General features: G+C 45.3%; 1 protein-coding gene across 1 annotated transcript in view; it reads right to left on the bottom strand.

Annotated features, from left to right (window-relative positions):
• Positions 1–20,322, bottom strand: part of ADGRV1 (adhesion G protein-coupled receptor V1) — a 574,752-nt gene that overhangs the window by 21,834 nt on the left and 532,596 nt on the right. The window contains exon 87 of the mRNA XM_040419646.1: positions 241–398. Within this exon, the coding sequence (XP_040275580.1) occupies positions 241–398 (158 nt within the window). The remainder of the gene's footprint in view (positions 1–240; positions 399–20,322) is intronic.

Raw genomic sequence — 20,322 nt, 5'->3', positions numbered from 1 at the left:
TTCATGATGCAGAGGAATAAAATAGAGAAAACAGGAATCTAACTAAAAAGAGACTACCTGATGCCAACCAGTGGCATTTACCATAATAAGAATCTTAGTGAAATTAAAGGAGTTTTGTGTAAAAAATAACAAAACTAAATTACCATAGAGAAAACCCCCAGTGTGAATAAAGCCTAATTGTGACATCACAGTGTTGATAATTATTTCTGTAGGAAGAAATATTAATTCCCCGTACTGTACCTGTAGCATTGGGTCTGCCTCTAAACACGTCATCGTATGCTTTCCATTGCTGTGTGACTTGGTACGCATGGATGAAAACTACAAGTACAACCACAAGACAAACTAATGGCACAAGGGCAGCTGTAAAGAGAGCTGCATAGACATTCGGAATAAAACACCTGTAAAAGAAAAAGAAAACTGTTAATATTTATCTTTCTACCACTAAGTATTGTGTAGAGGAGCCCTGTGGCTTCTTTCTAGGCCAGTAATATCACATTCATCTCTCACATAGCCTATTTGCAATTCAAATGAAAGGGCCTGGGCTGTAATACCAAGCACATTCACTATACAAGGCACTGCACTGTGCCTGGTGACCTGTGAGGAGGCTGCAATTGCCAACCAACAATGTCCCTGATGTTCTCAATGAGAGACAAGTCTGGAGACCAAAGTAGGCCATAGAAGCATGTTTAGGCCAAGCAGGCTGCTCACAGTAACACGGGGAACATGCGGATTGGCATTTAAAAAAAATACAAAAACGGCTTTTTGGACACTTTGATGAAATAGTCATACCACCGGTTCCATGACCAAATCAATGTAACTCCAAGCTGTTAGTGGACCTGGAATTAACATTAGAGGGGTCCGGTTACCATTCATTATGCCACCCTACATCATAATCCCAGGATCAGAACCAGCATGACATTCACCTATGAAGGTATCTTCACAGCATTCCCCATGTCCCACAAAAACAATTCAAGTTCCCCCCCTTCAATCAGCACTCAATACCCCATAAAGAGTAAGTGAAAACAGAATTTTAGAAATATTTGCTAATTTATGAAAAAGAAAAAATGTAAATTTTGCATGGACATAAGTATTCAGACCCTTTGCTATGAAACTTGAAATTTCGCTCTGGGGACCTCACATTTCTCTTAATCATCTTTTAGTGTCTATAACTTGACTGGAGTCCACCTGTGGTAAATTCTGTTGACTGGACATGATTTGGAAAGATACACCCCTGTCTATATAAAGGTCTAACAATGCATATCTGAGAAAAATCCAAGCCATGAGGAGCAAAAAAACTGCCTGTAGAGCCTAAAGACAGGACTGTGTGGAGGTACAGATCTGGAGATGAGTACAAAAAAATTCTGCTTCCCCGAAAGTCCCCAAAAGCACAGTGGACACTATAGATCTTAATTGGAAGAAGTTTGAAACAACCAGGTCTCTTCCTAGAGCTGGCTGCCCCACCAAACTAAAGGCGGATTTGCACAGCCTGATGAAGCAGGTGATTGTCGGAAAGGAAGCGTTCCAGATTATTATGGTGAGAGGTGACTAAGAACCTGTCACTCTGGCTGAGCTCCAGATTATTATGGTGAGAGGTGACTAAGAACACAATGGTCACTCTGGCTGAGCTCCAGATTATTATGGTGAGGTGACTATGAACCCAATGGTCACTCTGGCTGAGCTCCAGATTATTATGGTGAGGGATGACTATGAACACAATGGTCACTCTGGCTGAGCTCCAAAGTTTCTGCAGTCAGATAAGAGAAACTTAAAGGCTATGTACACTTTTTGGGGCAATTTTTTTTATTACTGCACTGTACTTATTTTGAGCTAAAATCATTTTTTCAATTGGTCCTTATTAAAAATATTTAATCCTTTTTTTCTGTACAGAGCTGACATGCTCTAGCAGCAGCCTGTGTTTTTCTTTCTTTTCCGTCATCTGGGGAGCAGACGGACTCCTTATCTCTGCTCTCATTGTAAACACTCATTATAGCTCAGCTTTTATCTTAATGATAAGGGTATTTTCACACTTGCGGCAGGACGGATCCGACAGGCTGTTCACCATGTCGGATCCGTCCTGCGGCTGTTTCGCCGTGCCCCCGGGCCGCCGCTCCGTCCCCATTGACTATAATGGGGATGGGGGCGGAGCTCCGGCGCAGCACGGCGGTGCACGGCTTAAGGCCGCCGGACTAAAATTACTGCATGTCAGGTTTTTTAGTCCGGCGGCTTTCTCCGTGCACCGCCGTGCTGCACCGGAGCTCCGCCCCATCCCCATTATAGTCAATGGGGACGGAGCGGGGGCACGGCGAACAGCCACAGGACGGATCCGACATGGTAAACAGCATGTCGGATCCGTCCTGCCGCAAGTGTGAAACTAGCCTAAGAATGTGCCTTAAATAAGTGTTATAACCGCTTAGTAGTTTAGAGATAAGGGTTATTAAATTAGCGCAACAAAGTGAAAGTGAAAGTACCAGTCACACAGTTAGAAAAACTGTTAAAGGGCTTCTGTCACCCCACTAAACAGTTTTTTGTTTTTTTTTGGTTACTTATAATCCCTATACTGCGATTTATGCATACATACTGTAATTAATCATTTTGGTTCTGCAGATTCTGTTAAAAACGTACTTTTAAAATATGCAAATTACCTTGCTACCAGCAAGTAGGGCGGCTACTTGCTGGTAGCAGCCGCATCCTCCTATCCTAAAGACGCCCCCTCCGCATGTTGATTGACAGGGCCAGCGAACGGGATCTTTCTCTGCTGGCCCTGTTTGCATTCAAAATCTGGCGCCTGCGCCGTACCTGTCTTCAGTCGGCGCAGGCGCACTGAGAGGAGGACGCTCGCTCGGCCGCTCCTTCCTCAATGCGCCTGCGCCGGGTGTAGATGTGACATCATCGGCGCAGGCGCATTGAGGATGGAGCGGCCGAGCGAGCGTCCGCCTCTCAGTGCACCTGCGCCGACTTAATACCGTTACGGCGCAGGCGCGAGATCTTGATAGCAGACAGGTCCAGCCAGAGCACAATCCCATCCGCTGGCCCTGTCAATCAACATGAGGAGGGGGCGTCTTTAGGATAGGAGGATGCGCCCTACTTGCTGGTAGCAAGGTAATTTGCATATTTAAAAAGTACGTTTTTAACAGAATCTGCTGAAGCAAATTGATTAATTACAGTATGTATGGATAAATCGCAGTATAGGGATTATAAGTAACCAAAAAAAATAAAAAAAACTGTTTAGTGGGGTGACAGAAGTCCTTTAACCCTTTGTAACAGAATAGCTCAATATTTTTAATAAAGGCAAATTGAAAATATGATTTTTAGACAAAAATGAGTAAAATGCAATCATAAACAAAAATTGCCTCCAAAGATGTACATAGCCTTCAAGGTCAACTATCACTCCAGTACTCCTCCGATCTGGGCTTTATGGCAGAGTGGCCAGAAGGAAGCCTCTCCTCAGTAAATGACCATGTAAGCACAGCTGGAGTTTGCAAAAAAGTACCAAAAGGACTCTCAGACTGTGAGAAACAATATTCTCTAGTCTGATGAAACAAATATAGAACTTTTTTGGCCTCAATTCTAAGCATCATGTTTGGAGCAAACCAGTCAGCACCCACAATTGAACAGCTCTGGAGAGATCTGAAAATGGCTGTCTGCTGATGGTCCCCATCCAACCTGACAGATCTTGAGAGGATCTGCAGAAAAAAATTACAGAAAGTCCCCAAATCCAGGTGTGCAAACCTTCTGGCATCATACCCAAGAAGACTAGAGGCTGTGAGTGCTGTCAAAGGTGCTTCAACTAAGTACTGAGTAAAGGGTCTGAATACTTATGTCAAGGTAATATTTTAGTTTTTACTTTTCAATAAATTATCAAAGATTTTGAGCATTCTGTTTTCACTTTGTCATTATGGAGTAGTGAGTGCAGAATGATAGGGGAAAACTTGTAATTTTAGCAAAAGGCTGCAACATAACAAAATATGAAAAAAGTGAAAGAGTGTAAGGACTTTCCGAATGCATTGTATGCAGGGGCGTAACTATAGTTCATAGAGTCTCATAGCAAAATAGGATGGGGGTTCCACCACCTAGTGTAAGAAAATAGGAACAGCATAAGTGGCAATAACTAAAGGTATGCATAATAGCACCATATATATCAGAAAACCCATATCATAGAAGTAAGACACTCTATTGTTATTTCCCACAAAAAGGCACAATGTTCTTGTCCCTGATAGGGCCCCCGCCAACCTCTGGGCCCCATAGCAAGTACTATAGTTATGCCCATGACTGTACGTATATATACAGTGTCGGAATGGGGTGCCAAGGGCTCACCAGTAGAAGTGACTCTAGGGGCCCACCCTATAGTTTCATGCAAATATTGACACTTAAGGGGGTTTTCCAATTTGCATCAACATACTTTAAAATAATCCTTTATATAGGAAGCTGTAGTGTAAGGCTCCTTTCACACGTCCGTGGTGTGTTGCGGACCCGCAAATTGCGGATCCGCAACACACCCGCCCGGCACCCCTAAAGGAATGCCTATTCTTGTCCGCAGCTGCGGACAAGAATAGGACATGTTCTATCTTTTGCGGAGCTGCGGACCTGAAGATCGGGGCCGCTCTCCGCAAATGCGGATGCGGACAGGACACTGTGTGCTGTCCGCATCCATTCCGACCCCATAGAGAATAAATGGGTCCGCACCCGTTCCGAAAAATTGCGGAACGGATGCGGACCCATTTGCGGACGTGTGAATGGACCCTAATAGCGCACATGACCGCTGCAGCTAATCACTGGCCTTGGTGCTGTACACCACTGAGATCATTGATTAGTTACAGCGGTCAGGTGCGGTACACAGGCATTTTATCGCGGCAGCCAAAACATGATGTCCCAGCTGCAGCCTGACGGAGAGAACAGTGTATTGGTGTTGGATCAAATAGTGATCAGGATGGTGAGTTTAAGTGTTTTTTTATTTTTTTTATTTTAACAGCATCCCTGTAGTTTGGCCTCAAAAATTTGAACTTAGGCACCCCCTTCAAGCTCAGTACTTAGATACCATAACAATACCAAGCTCTGTGCATAGATACAGCAACAGAACTCTGCTACACGCACACTTCTACACATGCCGGCACTCTTTACACGCACACTTCTACACATGCCGGCATCTACACACTTCTACACATGCCGGCATCCTATTACAACCACACTTCTTCACATGCCGGCATCCTATTACAACCACACTTCTACACATGCCGGCACTCTTTTACACGCATACTTCTACACATGCCGCCACTCTTTACACACATACTTTACACGCACTCTTTACACGCACTCTTTACACGCACACTTCTACACATGCCGGCACTCTTTTACACGCATACTTCTACACATGCCGCCACTCTTTACACACATACTTTACACGCACTCTTTACACGCACTCTTTACACGCACACTTCTACACATGCCGGCACTCTTTTACACGCACACTTCGACACATGCCGGCACTCTTTTACACGCACACTTCGACACATGCCGGCACTCTTTACATGCACACTTCTACACATGCCGGTACTCTTTTACACGCACACTTCGACACATGCCGGTACTCTTTACACGCACACTTCGACACATGCCGGCACTCTTTACACGCACACTTCTACACATGCCGGCACTATTTTACAAGCACACTTCTACACATGCCGGCACTCTTTACACACACACTTCTACACATGCCGGCACTCTTTACACGCACACTTCTACACATGCCGGCACTCTTTTACACGCACACTTCGACACATGCCGGCACTCTTTACACACACACTTCTACACATGCCGGCATCCTATTACAACCACACTTCTACACATGCCGGCATTCTTTTACACGCACACTTCTACACATGCCGGCACTCTTTTACACGCACACTTCTACACATGCCGATGCTCTGTCAGAAAACCTTAAATCGTCAGATTCCCTTACCCCACGTGACTTCCGGGGGTGTGCGCCTCTGCGCAAGTGCACTACCACGGCACGGCGCCTCTGCGCAAGCGCAGTACCAGGGCATGGGTAGGGTAAAATTACAGTGAGCGTTGATTCATGGACGCGCGACGCGCCCAACCGCGCATGCGCTCTCAGGGGTAAGGATATCTGACGGTCTTTTGTCTTGTTAAATCTCCTTACCCTCACACTGCGCACGCGCGGATTGAAGCCAGCCAGCAATTAATCTGAAGCGCGCTGCGTAGTGAGGGTAAGGAGATTTTACAATCCGTGCGTGCGCAGTGTGTGGGTAAGGAGATTTAACAAGACAAAAGACCGTCAGATCTCCTTACCCCTGAGAGCGCACACGCGGTGTCCTTGCACGCGTCCATGAGTCAAGGCTCACTGTAATTTTAACTTACCCATGCCCTGGTACTGCGCTTGCGCGGAGGCACCGTGCCGTGGTACTGTGCTTGCTCGGAGGTGTACACCCCTGACACACCCCCGGAAGTCACGTGGGGAAAGGGAATATGACGAGTTAAGGTTTTCTGACAGAACGCCGGCACTCTTTTACACGCATACTTCTATATATGCCAGCACTCTTTAATGCACACACTGTCATACATGCATCAATCTTACATACACACACTTTCATACATGCAGGCACTCTTACATACACACACTGTCATACATGCATCACTCTTACATACACACACTTTCATACATGCAGCACTCTTACATATACACACTTTTATACATGCAGCACTCTTACATACACACACTGTCATACATGCAGGCACTCTTACATACACACTGTCATACATGCAGGCACTCTTACATACACACACTGTCATCCATGCAGCACTCTTACCTACACACACTTTCATACATGCAGCACTCTTACCTAGACACACTGTTACATACACACACTGTCATACATGCAGGCACTCTTACATACACACTTTCATACATGCAGGCACTTTTACATACACACACTGTCATACATGCAGGCACTCTTACATACACACACTGTCATACATGCAGCACTCTTACATACACACACTGTCATACATACAGCACTCTTACATAAACACACTTTCATACATGCAGCACTCTTACATATACACACTTTAAGGGTAAGGAGATTTTACAATCCGTGCGTGCGCAGTGTGAGGGTAAGGAGATTTAACAAGACAAAAGACCGCCAGATCTCCTTACCCCTGAGAGCGCACACGCGGTGTCCTTGCGTGGAGGCGCACACCCCTGACACACCCCCGGAAGTCACGTTTGGAAATGGAATATGACGAGTTAAGGTTTTCTGACAAAACGCCGCCACTCTTTTACACGCATACTTCTATATATGCCAGCACTCTTTAATGCACACACTGTCATACATGCAGGCACTCTTACATACACACACTGTCATACATGCAGCACTCTTACATACACACACTTTCATACATGCAGCACTCTTGCATACACACACTGTCATACGTGCAGGCACTCTTACATACACACACTGTCATACATGCAGGCACTCTTACATACACACACTGTCATACATGCAGCACTCTTACATACACACACTTTCATACATGCAGGCACTCTTACATACACACACTATCATACATGCAGGCACTCTTACATACACACACTGTCATACGTGCAGGCACTCTTACATACACACACTGTCATACATGCAGGCACTCTTACATACACACACTATCCTACATGCAGGCACTCTTACATACACACACTGTCATACGTGCAGGCACTCTTACATACATACACTGTCATACATGCAGGCACTCTTACATACACACACTGTCATACATGCAGCATTCTTACATACACACACTATCATACATGCAGGCATTCTTACATACACACACTATCCTACATGCAGGCACTCTTACATACACACACTGTTATACGTGCAGGCACTCTTACATACACACACTGTCATACATGCAGGCACTCTTACATACATACACTGTCATACATGCAGGCACTCTTACATACACACACTGTCATACATGCAGCACTCTTACATACACACACTATCATACATGCAGGCACTCTTACATACATACACTGTCATACATGCAGGCACTCTTACATACACACACTGTCATACATGCAGCACTCTTACATACACACACTATCATACATGCAGGCATTCTTACATACACACACTATCATACATGCAGGCACTCTTACATACACACACTATCCTACATGCAGGCACTCTTACATACACACACTGTCATACGTGCAGGCACTCTTACATACACACACTGTCATACATGCAGGCACTCTTACATACACACACTGTCATACATGCAGCACTCTTACATACACACACTGTCATACATGCAGGCACTCTTACATACACACACTGTCATACATGCAGCACTCTTACATACACACACTGTCATACATGCAGCACTCTTACATACGCACACTGTCATACATGCAGCACTCTTACATACACACACTGTCATACATGCAGGCACTCTTACATACACACACTGTCATACATGCAGCACTCTTACATACACACACTGTCATACATGCAGGCACTCTTACATACACACACTGTCATACATGTAGGCACTCTTACATACACACACTGTCATACATGCAGGCACTCTTACATACACACACTGTCATACATGTAGGCACTCTTTTAAACCAATTGCAATACATGTAGATTCCTTCCTTAACTCATGGCATTGTGTGTTGCTGGTTGTGTCCCCAGGTCCTGAGCCAGGCTCTTTCCCCTCGCAGCAGCAGGGCTCCGCTCCAGACTGATCATACAGGCAGCAGTCCTAGCAGAGCTGCCTCATTGGAGGAGAGGCTGTCAGTGCTATTGACTGACAGGTTTTAGTCCAATCAGCACTCCTGGTCAGAGTAAGGCTCTTTCCACATGATCTAATTTACATACATTCGCGGCAAATTGCTATGTTTTTTGCAGCGATTTTATGAAAATCAGATCATGTGGAAACAGCCTTACTGACCAGGAGTGCTGATTACACAAAAACTTGGCAGTTCCCATGAATCGGCGCTGGTATGGAGCCTTTCCTTCTCAGTTAGTATGAATCGCAGGCAGCATGCATCCTACTGTGTATGGGGGCGGAGCTTATCGCAGAACACTTTTAAAGGGAACCTGTCCTCAACTTTATACTGACTGTACTGAGGGCAGTATAAAGTAGTGACAGAAATGCTGATTTCAGCGGTGTGTCACTCATCAGCTAAAAGTAAGTGGTTGCCGAGAACCAGCATCATAATCATTACAGCCCAGGCCTTGAAAAGAGTCAAATCTACCTGAGAAGAGTCATGGTTATTCATGAATTCCTGCTCGCCCACCTGCTGATGACTGACAGTCTTCTACCTAGTTTTCTCTCTAGAAGAGAACTGCCAATCATCAGCAGATGGGCGAGGAGAGCAGGAGATTAGGAATAACCATGACTCTTCTCAGGTAGATTTGACTCTTTTCAAGGCCTGGGCTGTAATGATTATGATGCTGGTTCTCGGCAACCACTTACTTTTAGCTGATGAGTGACCAGTGGCGTCGCCAGGGGGGGGGCCAGAGGGGGCCACGGCCCCCCCTACATCATGCTGTGCCCCCCCATGTGCCCCCCCAACTAAAATGACCCCCCCCCCCCCCCCCCCCCCCCCCAAGTGAGCAGCCGCCGCCGGGCACAGGGAGATGAGCGCTTCCATTGCGCTCATCTCCATTGTAAACTGTCTGTGCCAGCGGAGGTGCAGGGGAGGGAGAGGCGTGTCCCTTCCCTTTCCTCTGATAGGCTGCAGGCAGGCACCGAAGTGGAGGAGAGGCCCCGCCCCCTAATTACTCCTGTTTACCTTTCTAAAGCTAAAGGACCTTTGATGATGTCATCACAGGTCCTGTAAGGGAACTGCACAGTGTAAAGTGTAGTTCCCAGGTTAGAACAGTGCATCTGCCAGGACCTGTGATGACATCATCTTCAACATCACAGGTCCTGCAGAATCTAGCAAAGGAACTGCACCAAAAATGGTGTAGTTCCTAGGTTTCAAAGGTACATCTGCCAGGACCTGTGATGACATCATCACAGGTCCTTCAACCCCTAACAGCAAGTATTAAAAGTTCACAAGCAGCTCTGTATTGATCCATACAGACTGGAATGGAGAGGTAAGAGGAGGTCCTCCACTTCTCGTCATTTACCCCCCCCCCCCCCCATGCCCTGTTTTTACTCATTGCTCACTCATGTATAATACTTCAGACAGTTACCACTACCTCATGTACCTCACAGTGACTATAATGCATAACTGACCACATATTTCTATAAACACTGCATCTACAGTATTATACCTTCTATGTGTCACATCAATACACTGCTCTGTATATATATATATATATATATATATACACACACATACATGCACACACACTGCATATATTACACAGTATTATACATGCAATATGTACAGATATATAGTATATACCGCAGTGCACTGATATGTGAGGTATGAGGTATAATAGATGCTGTGTGTACAGATATCAGTACACTTCTGTATATACTATATATGTGAGGTACGAGGTATAATAGATGCAGTGTGTACAGATATATAGTATATAAAGCAGTGTACTGATATCTGAGGTACGAGGTGTCAATACACTGCTGTATTTACTATATACCTGTACACACTGCATCTATTATACCTCGTACCTCACATATTACACTACTGTATATACTGTATACACTGCATATATTATACCCCGTACCTCACATATCAGTACACTGCTGTATATACTATATACCTGTACACACTGCATCTATTATACCCTGTACCTCACATATCAGAACACTAGGGAATATACTATATACCTGTACACACTGCATCTATTATACCGCGTACCTCACATAACTGTACACTGCTGTATATAATATACATCTGCATCTATTATACCTCTTTTGTGTGCCAGGGCTGTTTTGTAATCCCATTCCGGCCCTGATGGCATAAATTATAAAACGCAGCAGCAAGAATAGTTCATGGAACAAAGGGAGGGGCTATAAAAGGGGAATGGGGGCCCAATTTAGATTCCTGCTATGGGGCCCAGTGATTTTTATGTACGCCCCTGGCTGCAGGCACTAGGCCGGCAGCCTATCAGAGGCCGGCGCAATGACGTCATCGTGCCGCCTGAGCCTTACATTACAGCGTGGGACACAGGAAGAGGCTGCATCGCATCGCTGACACTTAGGTAAGTATAAGTGTTTTTTTTTTGTTTTTTTTTACAATAGTGTTACTGGCACATTGGGGGGGCTTATTACAAAACTGGCACATGATGATGGGGGGGGACTTTATACTGGCACATGATGATAGGGGGGAACTTTATACTGGCACATGATGATGGGGGGGGACTTTATACTGGCACATGATGATGGGGGACTTAATACTCGCACATGATGATGGGGGGACTTAATACTGGAACATGGGGGGCTTAATACTGGCACGTGATGGGGGGCTTATTACTGGCACGTGATGGGGGCTCATTACTGGCACGTGATGGGGGCTCATTACTGGCACGTGATGGGGGGCTCATTACTGGCACGTGATGGGGGCTCATTACTGGCACGTGATGGGGGCTCATTACTGGCACGTGATGGGGGCTCATTACTGGCACGTGATGGGGGCTCATTACTGGCACGTGATGGGGGGCTCATTACTGGCACGTGATGGGGGGCTTATTACTGGCACGTGATGGGGGCTCTTGTTACTGGCACGTGATGGGGGCTTATTACTGGCACATTGGGGGGCTCTTGTTACTGGCACGTTATTGAGGGCACTTATTACTGGCACATTATTGGTGGGCACTATAGGGGCATCTACTGAGGCCACAAAGAAGGGGTGTTTTATATGGGGGGCTCTGTACAGTAGCATTTTATACTGGGACACATTATGGTGGGTACTATGGAGAAGGGGAGAGAGGAGTACTATGGAGTCATCTACGGGGGGCACTAAGAAGGGGTATTTTATACTTGCAAATTATGGGGGACACTGAGGGCATCTACTGGGGCACGATATATGGGACATTTTATACTGGTACATTATGGGGGGCACTAGCAGGAAGGGGGGAGAGGAGCACTATGGAGGCATTTACTGGTGCACTATATAGGGGTATTTTATACTGGCACATTATGGGGGAAATTAGCTCAACTGGGGGCATAAGGGGGTATGTTTTGCACATTATAAGGAGAATTATTTCTACTGGGGGGCATTATGGTGGGATTTATTACTCCCCCATGGTATGACCCCCTAGTAGCAGCACCAGCCTCTCTCTGCTCTGCTGTCCCTCTGCCCATTCTCCAAATCCTTATTATGAAATCTTACTCATTAGGATAAAACACAACATCAGCTCCGCCGAGCCCCCGGCCAAGTGTTGAAGTGGTGTCCGAGATCCCCAAGGGCCAAGCCAAGTAACTGTACGTTTTCATGTGAAATATGTTTATTTTATATATGTACAATCCTGTGAGAGGCGGGGAGGGAGATCTGTGGATGACACTGTTATAGGGAGGGAGATCTGTGGATGACGCTGTTATGGAGGGGGAAATGGGGATGACACTGTCATGGGGTGGATCTGTGGATGACACATATAGCATAAGATGCTATATACGGTATGTGGCATCCACAGATCCCCCCCATAGCAGTGTCATCCACAGATCCCCCTCTCTATAAAAGTGTCATCCACAGACAGCTGGACTTTTCTTCCCTGTTGCGGTTTTAGGTATTGGGTAAAGTATTGCAGCATTTCTAAGCGTACTTGTGTAAATGTATCGTTGTTATAGCTGCCCCCCCTACTTTTGTCCTGGCCCCCAGTGTGCCCCCCCAAAATTTGAAAGCTAGAGACGCCACTGTGAGTGACACACCGCTGAAATCAGCATTTCTGTCACTACTTCATACTGCCCTCAGTACAGTCAGCATAAAGTTGATGTCATGTTCCCTTTAAGCAAGAAAGCTCACTTTTTGGTTCGGGGACCTACCGAGGATTTTCCCGGCTCCCCGGTGGGCCGGTCCGAGCCTGTATATAGAGTATAATATGGCACTTGGCACAAATTGCTTCCGAGCATGATGGAATTATTTAACCACCTCAGCCCCCCTAGCTTAAACACCCTTAATGACCAGGCCACTTTTTACACTTCTGACCTACCCTACTTTCACCGTTTATTGCTCGGTCATGCAACTTACCACCCAAATGAATTTTACCTCCTTTTCTTCTCACTAATAGAGCTTTCATTTGGTCGTATTTCATTGCTGCTGACATTTTTACTTTTTTTGTTATAAATGGAAATTTAACGATTTTTTTGCAAAAAAATGACATTTTTCACTTTCAGTTGTAAAATTTTGCAAAAAAAACGAGATCCATATATAAATTTTTCTCTAAATTTATTGTTCTACATGTCTTTGATAAAAAAAAATGTTTGGGTAAAAAAAAATGGTTTGGGTAAAAGTTATAGCGTTTACAAACTATGGTACAAAAATGTGAATTTCCGCTTTTTGAAGCAGCTCTGACTTTCTGAGCACCTGTCATGTTTCCTGAGGTTCTACAAAGGCCAGACAGTACAAACACCCCACAAATGACCCCATTTTGGAAAGTAGACACCCTAAGGTATTCGCTGATGGGCATAGTGAGTTCATAGAACTTTTTATTTTTTGTCACAAGTTAGCGGAAAATGATGATTTTTTATTTATTTTTTTCTTACAAAGTCTCATATTCCACTAACTTGTGACAAAAAATAAAAACTTCCATGAACTCACAATGCCCATCACGAAATACCTGGGGGTGTCTTCTTTCCAAAATGGGGTCACTTGTGGGGTAGTTATACTGCCCTGGCATTTTAGGGGCCCGAATGCGTGAGAAGTAGTTTGAAATCAAAATCTGTAAAAAATGGCCGGTGAAATCCGAAAGGTGCTCTTTGGAATGTGGGCCCCTTTGCCCACGTAGGCTGCAAAACAGTGTCACACATCTGGTATCCCCGTACTCAGGAGAAGTTGGGCAATGTGTTTTGGGGTGTCATTTTACATATACCCATGCTGGGTGAGATAAATTTCTCGGTCAAATGCCAACTTTGTATAAAAAAAATGGGAAAAGTTGTCTTTTGCCAAGATATTTCTCTCACCCAGCATGGGTATATGTAAAAAGACACCCCAAAACACATTGCCCAACTTCTCCTGAGTACGGGGATACCAGATGTGTGACACTTTTTTGCAGCCTAGGTGGGCAAAGGGGCCCACATTCCAAAGAGCACCTTTCGGATTTCACTGGCTATTTTTTACAGATTTTGATTTCAAACCACTTCTCACGCATTCGGCCCCTAAAATGCCAGGGCAGTATAACTACCCCACAATTGACCCCATTTTGGAAAGAAGACACCCCAAGGTATTTCGTGATGGGCATAGTGAGTTCATGGAAGTTTTTATTTTTTGTCACAAGTTAGTGGAATATGAGACTTTGTAAGAAAAAAAAAAAAAAAAATCATCATTTTCCGCTAACTTGTGACAAAAAATAAAAAATTCTAGGAACTCGCCATGCCCCTCACGGAATACCTTGGGGTGTCTTCTTTCCAAAATGGGGTCACTTATGGGGTAGTTATACTGCCCTGGCATTCTAGGGGCCCTAATGTGTGGTAAGTAGGTAAATGACCTGTGAAATCCGAAAGGTGCTCTTTGGAATGTGGGCCCCTTTGCCCACCTAGGCTGCAAAAAAGTGTCACACGTGGTATCGCCATATTCAGGAGAAGTTGGGCAATGTGTTTTGGGGTGTCTTTTTACATATACCCATGCTGGGTGAGATAAATATCTCGGCAAAAGACAACTTTTCCCATTTTTTATACAAAGTTGGCATTTGACCAAGATATTTATCTCACCCAGCATGGGTATATGTAAAATGACACCCCAAAACACATTGCCCAACTTCTCCTGAGTACGGCGATACCAGATGTGTGACACTTTTTTGCAGCCTAGGTGTGCAAAGGGGCCCACATTCCTTTTATGAGGGCATTTTTAGACATTTGGATCCCAGACTTATTCTCACGCTTTAGGGCCCCTAAAAAGCCAGGGCAGTATAAATACCCCACATGTGACCCCATTTTGGAAAGAAGACACCCCAAGGTATTCCATGAGGGGCATGGCGAGTTCATAGAATTTTTTTTTTTTTGGCACAAGTTAGCGGAAATGGATTTTTTTTTTTCTCACAAAGTCTCCCTTTCCGCTAACTTGGGACAAAAATTTCAATCTTTCATGGACTCAGTATGCCCCTCAGCGAATACCTTGGGGTGTCTTCTTTCCGAAATGGGGTCACATGTGGGGTATTTATAGTGCCCTGGCATTCTAGGGGCCCTAAAGCGTGAGAAGAAGTCTGGAATATAAATGTCTAAAAAATTTTGCGCATTTGGATTACGTGAGGGGTATGGTGAGTTCATGTGAGATTTTATTTTTTTACACAAGTTAGTGGAATATGAGACTTTGTAAGAAAAAAGAAAAAATTCCGCTAACTTGGGCCCAAAAAATTTCTGGAGCCTTACAGGGGGGTGATCAATGACAGGGGGGTGATCAATGACAGGGGGGTGATCAGGGAGTCTATATGGGGTGATCACCCCTCTGTCATTGATCACCCCCCTATAAGGCTCCATTCAGATGTCCGTATGTGTTTTGCGGATCCGATCCATGTATCAGTGGATCCGTAAAAATTATACGGACATCTGAATGCAGCCTTACAGGGGGGTGATCAATGACAGGGGGGTGATCAATGACAGGGGGGTGATCAGGGAGTCTATATGGGGTGATCACCCCTCTGTCATTGATCACCCCCCTATAAGGCTCCATTCAGATGTCCGTATGTGTTTTGCGGATCCGATCCATGTATCAGTGGATCCGTAAAAATCATACGGACATCTGAATGCAGCCTTACAGGGGGGTGATCAATGACAGGGGGGTGATCAATGACAGGGGGGTGATCAGGGAGTCTATATAGGGTGATCACCCCTCTGTCATTGATCACCCCCCTATAAGGCTCCATTCAGATGTCCGTATGTGTTTTGCGGATCCGATCCATGTATCAGTGGATCCGTAAAAATCATACGGACATCTGAATGCAGCCTTACAGGGGGGTGATCAATGACAGGGGGGTGATCAATGACAGGGGGGTGATCAGGGAGTCTATATGGGGTGATCACCCCCCTGTAAGGCTCCATTCAGACGCCTGTATGTGTTTTGCGGATCCGATCCATGTATCCGTGGATCCGTAAAAAACATACGGACATCTGAATGCAGCCTTACAGGGGGGTGATCAATGACAGGGGGGTGATCAATGACAGGGGGGTGATCAGGGAGTCTATATGGGGTGATCACTCCCATCATTGATCACCCCCCTGTAAGGCTCCATTCAGACGTCCGCATGCGTTTTGCGGATCCGATCCATGTATCAGTGGATCCGTAAAAATCATACGGACATCTGAATGGAGCCTTACAGGGGGGTGATCAATGACAGGGGGGTGATCAATGACAGGGGAGTGATCAGGGAGTCTATATGGGGTGATCAGGGGTGATCAGGGGTTCATAAGGGGTTAATAAGTGACAGGGGGGGGTGTAGTGTAGTGTAGTGGTTTTTGGTGCTTCTTTACTGAGCTACCTGTGTCCTCTGGTGGTCGATCCAAACAACAGGGACCACCAGAGGACCAGGTAGCAGGTATATTAGACGCTGTTATCAAAACAGCGTCTAATATGCCTGTTAGGGGTTAAAAAAATCACATCTCCAGCCTGCCAGCGAACGATCGCCGCTGACAGGCATGAGATCCACTCGCTTACCTTCCGATCCTGTGAACGCGCGCGCCTGTGTGCGTGCGTTCACAGGAAATCTCGTGTCTCGCGATCCTGCGCAGGGCTGCCGCCTCCGGAACGCGATCCTGCGTTAGGCGGTCCGTAGGCGGTTAAATCGGCTCTTAATTTACATTCTTACACTTTCCCGGACATGAGTTTTTATGACTGTTCTATTAAGTGTTTTCTGGGAAGTTAAGTGGTATGATACTTAGGGCAAACACTGACATGTTTTATTGTTTTTCTATCCGGTGAAAATACCATGCCAGTTTTCAGTGGGCATCCTCAATAGTGAATGAAGTCCATTGACGTTAATGCAAAATGGGCAGTAAAAGGAGGACAGCAAGTCTGTCATAGATAATTGTTGTGGTCATCTGTTCAACAAATGCTTCCATTCAGTGGTATAGTGTGGGCTTCATATTCTGCGTAAGTCCACAAGACTTACTGAAAGGATGCATCATCAGCTCTGCACATTATGCAAGACTAAGTATAATCGCAAATCAGTAGAAATGTGATGGTTTCATCAAAACTCATAGACCACCACTCATCACAGCACTGTCCCCACTCAACCCAGGCTGCTCTTCTCTGTCCAATGTGGAGGTTCCTCTTTGAGGACATACGGTGGCATCAATATAGCTGACAGCACATTGGCTATTTTTGACATATCAGATTGTATCATCCAGCCTGAACTGTAATGGTGAAAATGTTTTTGAAAGCAATCTTCTCTTGTCACCTGTCCACTGTTGGACCGGGGTGTCTAGTGTCCACTAGAGAAATTCTTTCTAGGCGCTCACTGTACAAATGTGTGCATAACTTACCTGCCCTCAATTGTAATTCCCTAAAAGTCTGCCAACAGATTTCAAGTTGTAGCCTGCTGTCTAGCCTGTGCCTCAGCCCCCTGGAGCCCCTGTCAGTGTCCTTCTGACTTACTCTTGCCTTGGACTACAGCCCTCATAGCTACATGAGCCTAGAACACATGCTCACACAGTGGTAGGCAGCAGCAAGATGACTGATTATGGGGACCCCTCTAGTGACATCAAGAAGACAGGTCCCTGGGGAAAGACAATACTGGCTGGCCTGACTCCCAACCTCCCGATCTACCCAGCTTTATAAATGGATGCATAGTATGGTTTGGTTAGTCTGCGCCTGCACCTGTGTCATCTGAATGGTCTCCATATAATAATGCATTTCCCCTTCATCAGCAGAAGCTGGGCAAAATGTCTTGATGGACGCATCTTCCCCCAACTAAATCTATGTTTGTCAGCGATATTGGGAATGGGACCTGGGATGATCAACTGATCGTCCCAGCGGGGCACATTCTGAGAGGAGTTGTCTCTGATGAGACAATGCCCTCTAATGGATGTGGTAATATTGGTGTCCTGTACTCATAAGCTCATGTTTTAGCAGATTGCATTTCCAGGTACAAGTAGAGATGAGTGGAAACTGTTGATTTTGGGCCTTGAGTTGTAGAAAGCCGATCAATACATACAATGACTTGCCTGTTTAGTGCCCAAACTGCTCCCTGGTTCTGTTCCAGTTGTAGTCTAATTTTGGTATCTAAATGGCATCTTGCAGTTAGGCCTCAGCCATATTCCTGAAGGGACAATTCTGGAAGAGCTCAGGGTAAAGACATACAATGGGGCAGATTTACTAATCATATCTAAAATGTAAACTTAGGCCTCATGCACGACATTATTGTTCTTCAGTGTGGTGTCTATCATTGAAAGGGATAGCTCACTGACCCATACAAATCAGTTTCAGTGTCTGATCCTAGAATCTCACAGCAGGTCCTATTCTTTTCTATCTTTGCAAATGAGAATAGCACTTTCTGTTCATTGAAGTGAAAAAAATTGAATGAACCCGGAATCTTTCCTTTTTTTGAAGGATCTGTTTTTGCTTACCAAAATCGGACATGGCCGTATGCATGACACCTAAGCGCGCATTCACATCACCTTTTTGTTTTCCGTTCTTCTGATCTGTCAGATCAGAAAAATTTGAAAAATAAGGATCTTTCATTGTGACCATCAGTTGTGCTCAGTTAGCATCAGTTTGCACTAAAAATAACTGAACTGTCATTTCTTGAGCATCAGTTATGATCAGTTTGTGTCACTTTCATCAGAGATCAGTTGTTTTTTATGGGAAATAGAGTCCTTTGTCTAAAATAACGGATCTCTACTTTCACACTTGCGTTGTTGGATCCCGGCAGGCAGTTCCGTCGCAATCTGTACGCAAACGGATACCATTTGTAGACAGATCCGGATGCATTGCAATACCGGATCCGTCTCTCCGGTTGTCATCCGGAAAAACGGATCCGGTATTTATCTTTTTCACATTATTAAAGGTCTGTGGATCCGTTTTTCCATTAATGCATTTCAATGGAAAATAATGCCCGGCAAGTGTCCCGGAATTTTGGACGGAGAAAATACTGCAGCATGCTGCGGTATTTTCTCCGTCCAAAAACCGTACAGTGACAGAACTGAAGACATCCTGATGCATACTGAACAGATTGCTCTCCATTCAGAATGAATTAGGATAAAACTGATCAGTTCTTTTCCAGTATTGAGCTCCTAGGACGGAACTCAGTGCCGGAAAAGTTTCACGCAAGTGTGAAGGTACCCTTAGGCTGAGTTAACATCAGCGTTCAGCCTTTCCATTCTCCTGCTCCTTTATAGTCAATGAGTCCAGCGTGCGTACAACCAGTGCCTGTATATTGCGGCCATCTGCGGTCTGCTATACGGGCACGGAGCCCTTATGTTCATGTGCATGAGCCCTAAATGTGAGCTGAGGTGTCCTGAGCTCTGCAGACTTCAGGTTTATTCGGGTAGAAGGTACAAAATGAACATGATCAAGGACTGTGAATTTAAAGGGACACTGACAGGCCGTTAGAGCATATAAAGTGACATATATTCTTCTATTGGTCTTAATATGATAAATTAAACGATACCATTATCATCCCTCACTGCCTTTCCGTTACTTATAAAAAGTGTTTTTATCAAAATGCAAATTACCTTACTTTGCGCCCAAGGGGCTGTCCCTCATTCAGTGCTGTGCCCAGCCGTGCCCCAACTGCCGTCTCCTAGTGCCACCCAGCTCATTAGTATTCACTGCACTGGGCGGCTTTATTTTCTCCCGACGCGGCGAAATCCCGCGCATGCCCAGTACTATCTTCCTGGCATCAGCCTCATCTTGTCGCTCCGTGCCTGCGCCGGATAAGGTCCCCGACACCCTCTAGCTCCAGTAGAAGATAGTACTGGGCATGCGCAGGATTTCGCCGCGTCGGGAGAAAAAAAAGCCACCCAGTGCAGTGAATACTAATGAGCTGGGCGGCACTAGGAGACGGAAGTTGGGGCACGGCTGGGCACAGCACTGAATGAGGGACAGCCCCTTGGGCGCAAAGTAAGGTAATTTGCATTTTGATAAAAACACTTTTTATAAGTAACGGAAAGGCAGTGAGGGGTGATAATGGTATAGTTTAATTTATCATATTAAGACCAATAGAAGAATATATGTCA

This window comes from Bufo bufo, chromosome 2, assembly GCF_905171765.1.
Source record: "Bufo bufo chromosome 2, aBufBuf1.1, whole genome shotgun sequence".
NCBI classification, from domain to species: Eukaryota; Metazoa; Chordata; class Amphibia; order Anura; family Bufonidae; genus Bufo; species Bufo bufo.
The sequence above is the reverse complement of the archived record's forward strand: the minus strand, read 5'-3'. Positions and strand labels throughout refer to the sequence as shown.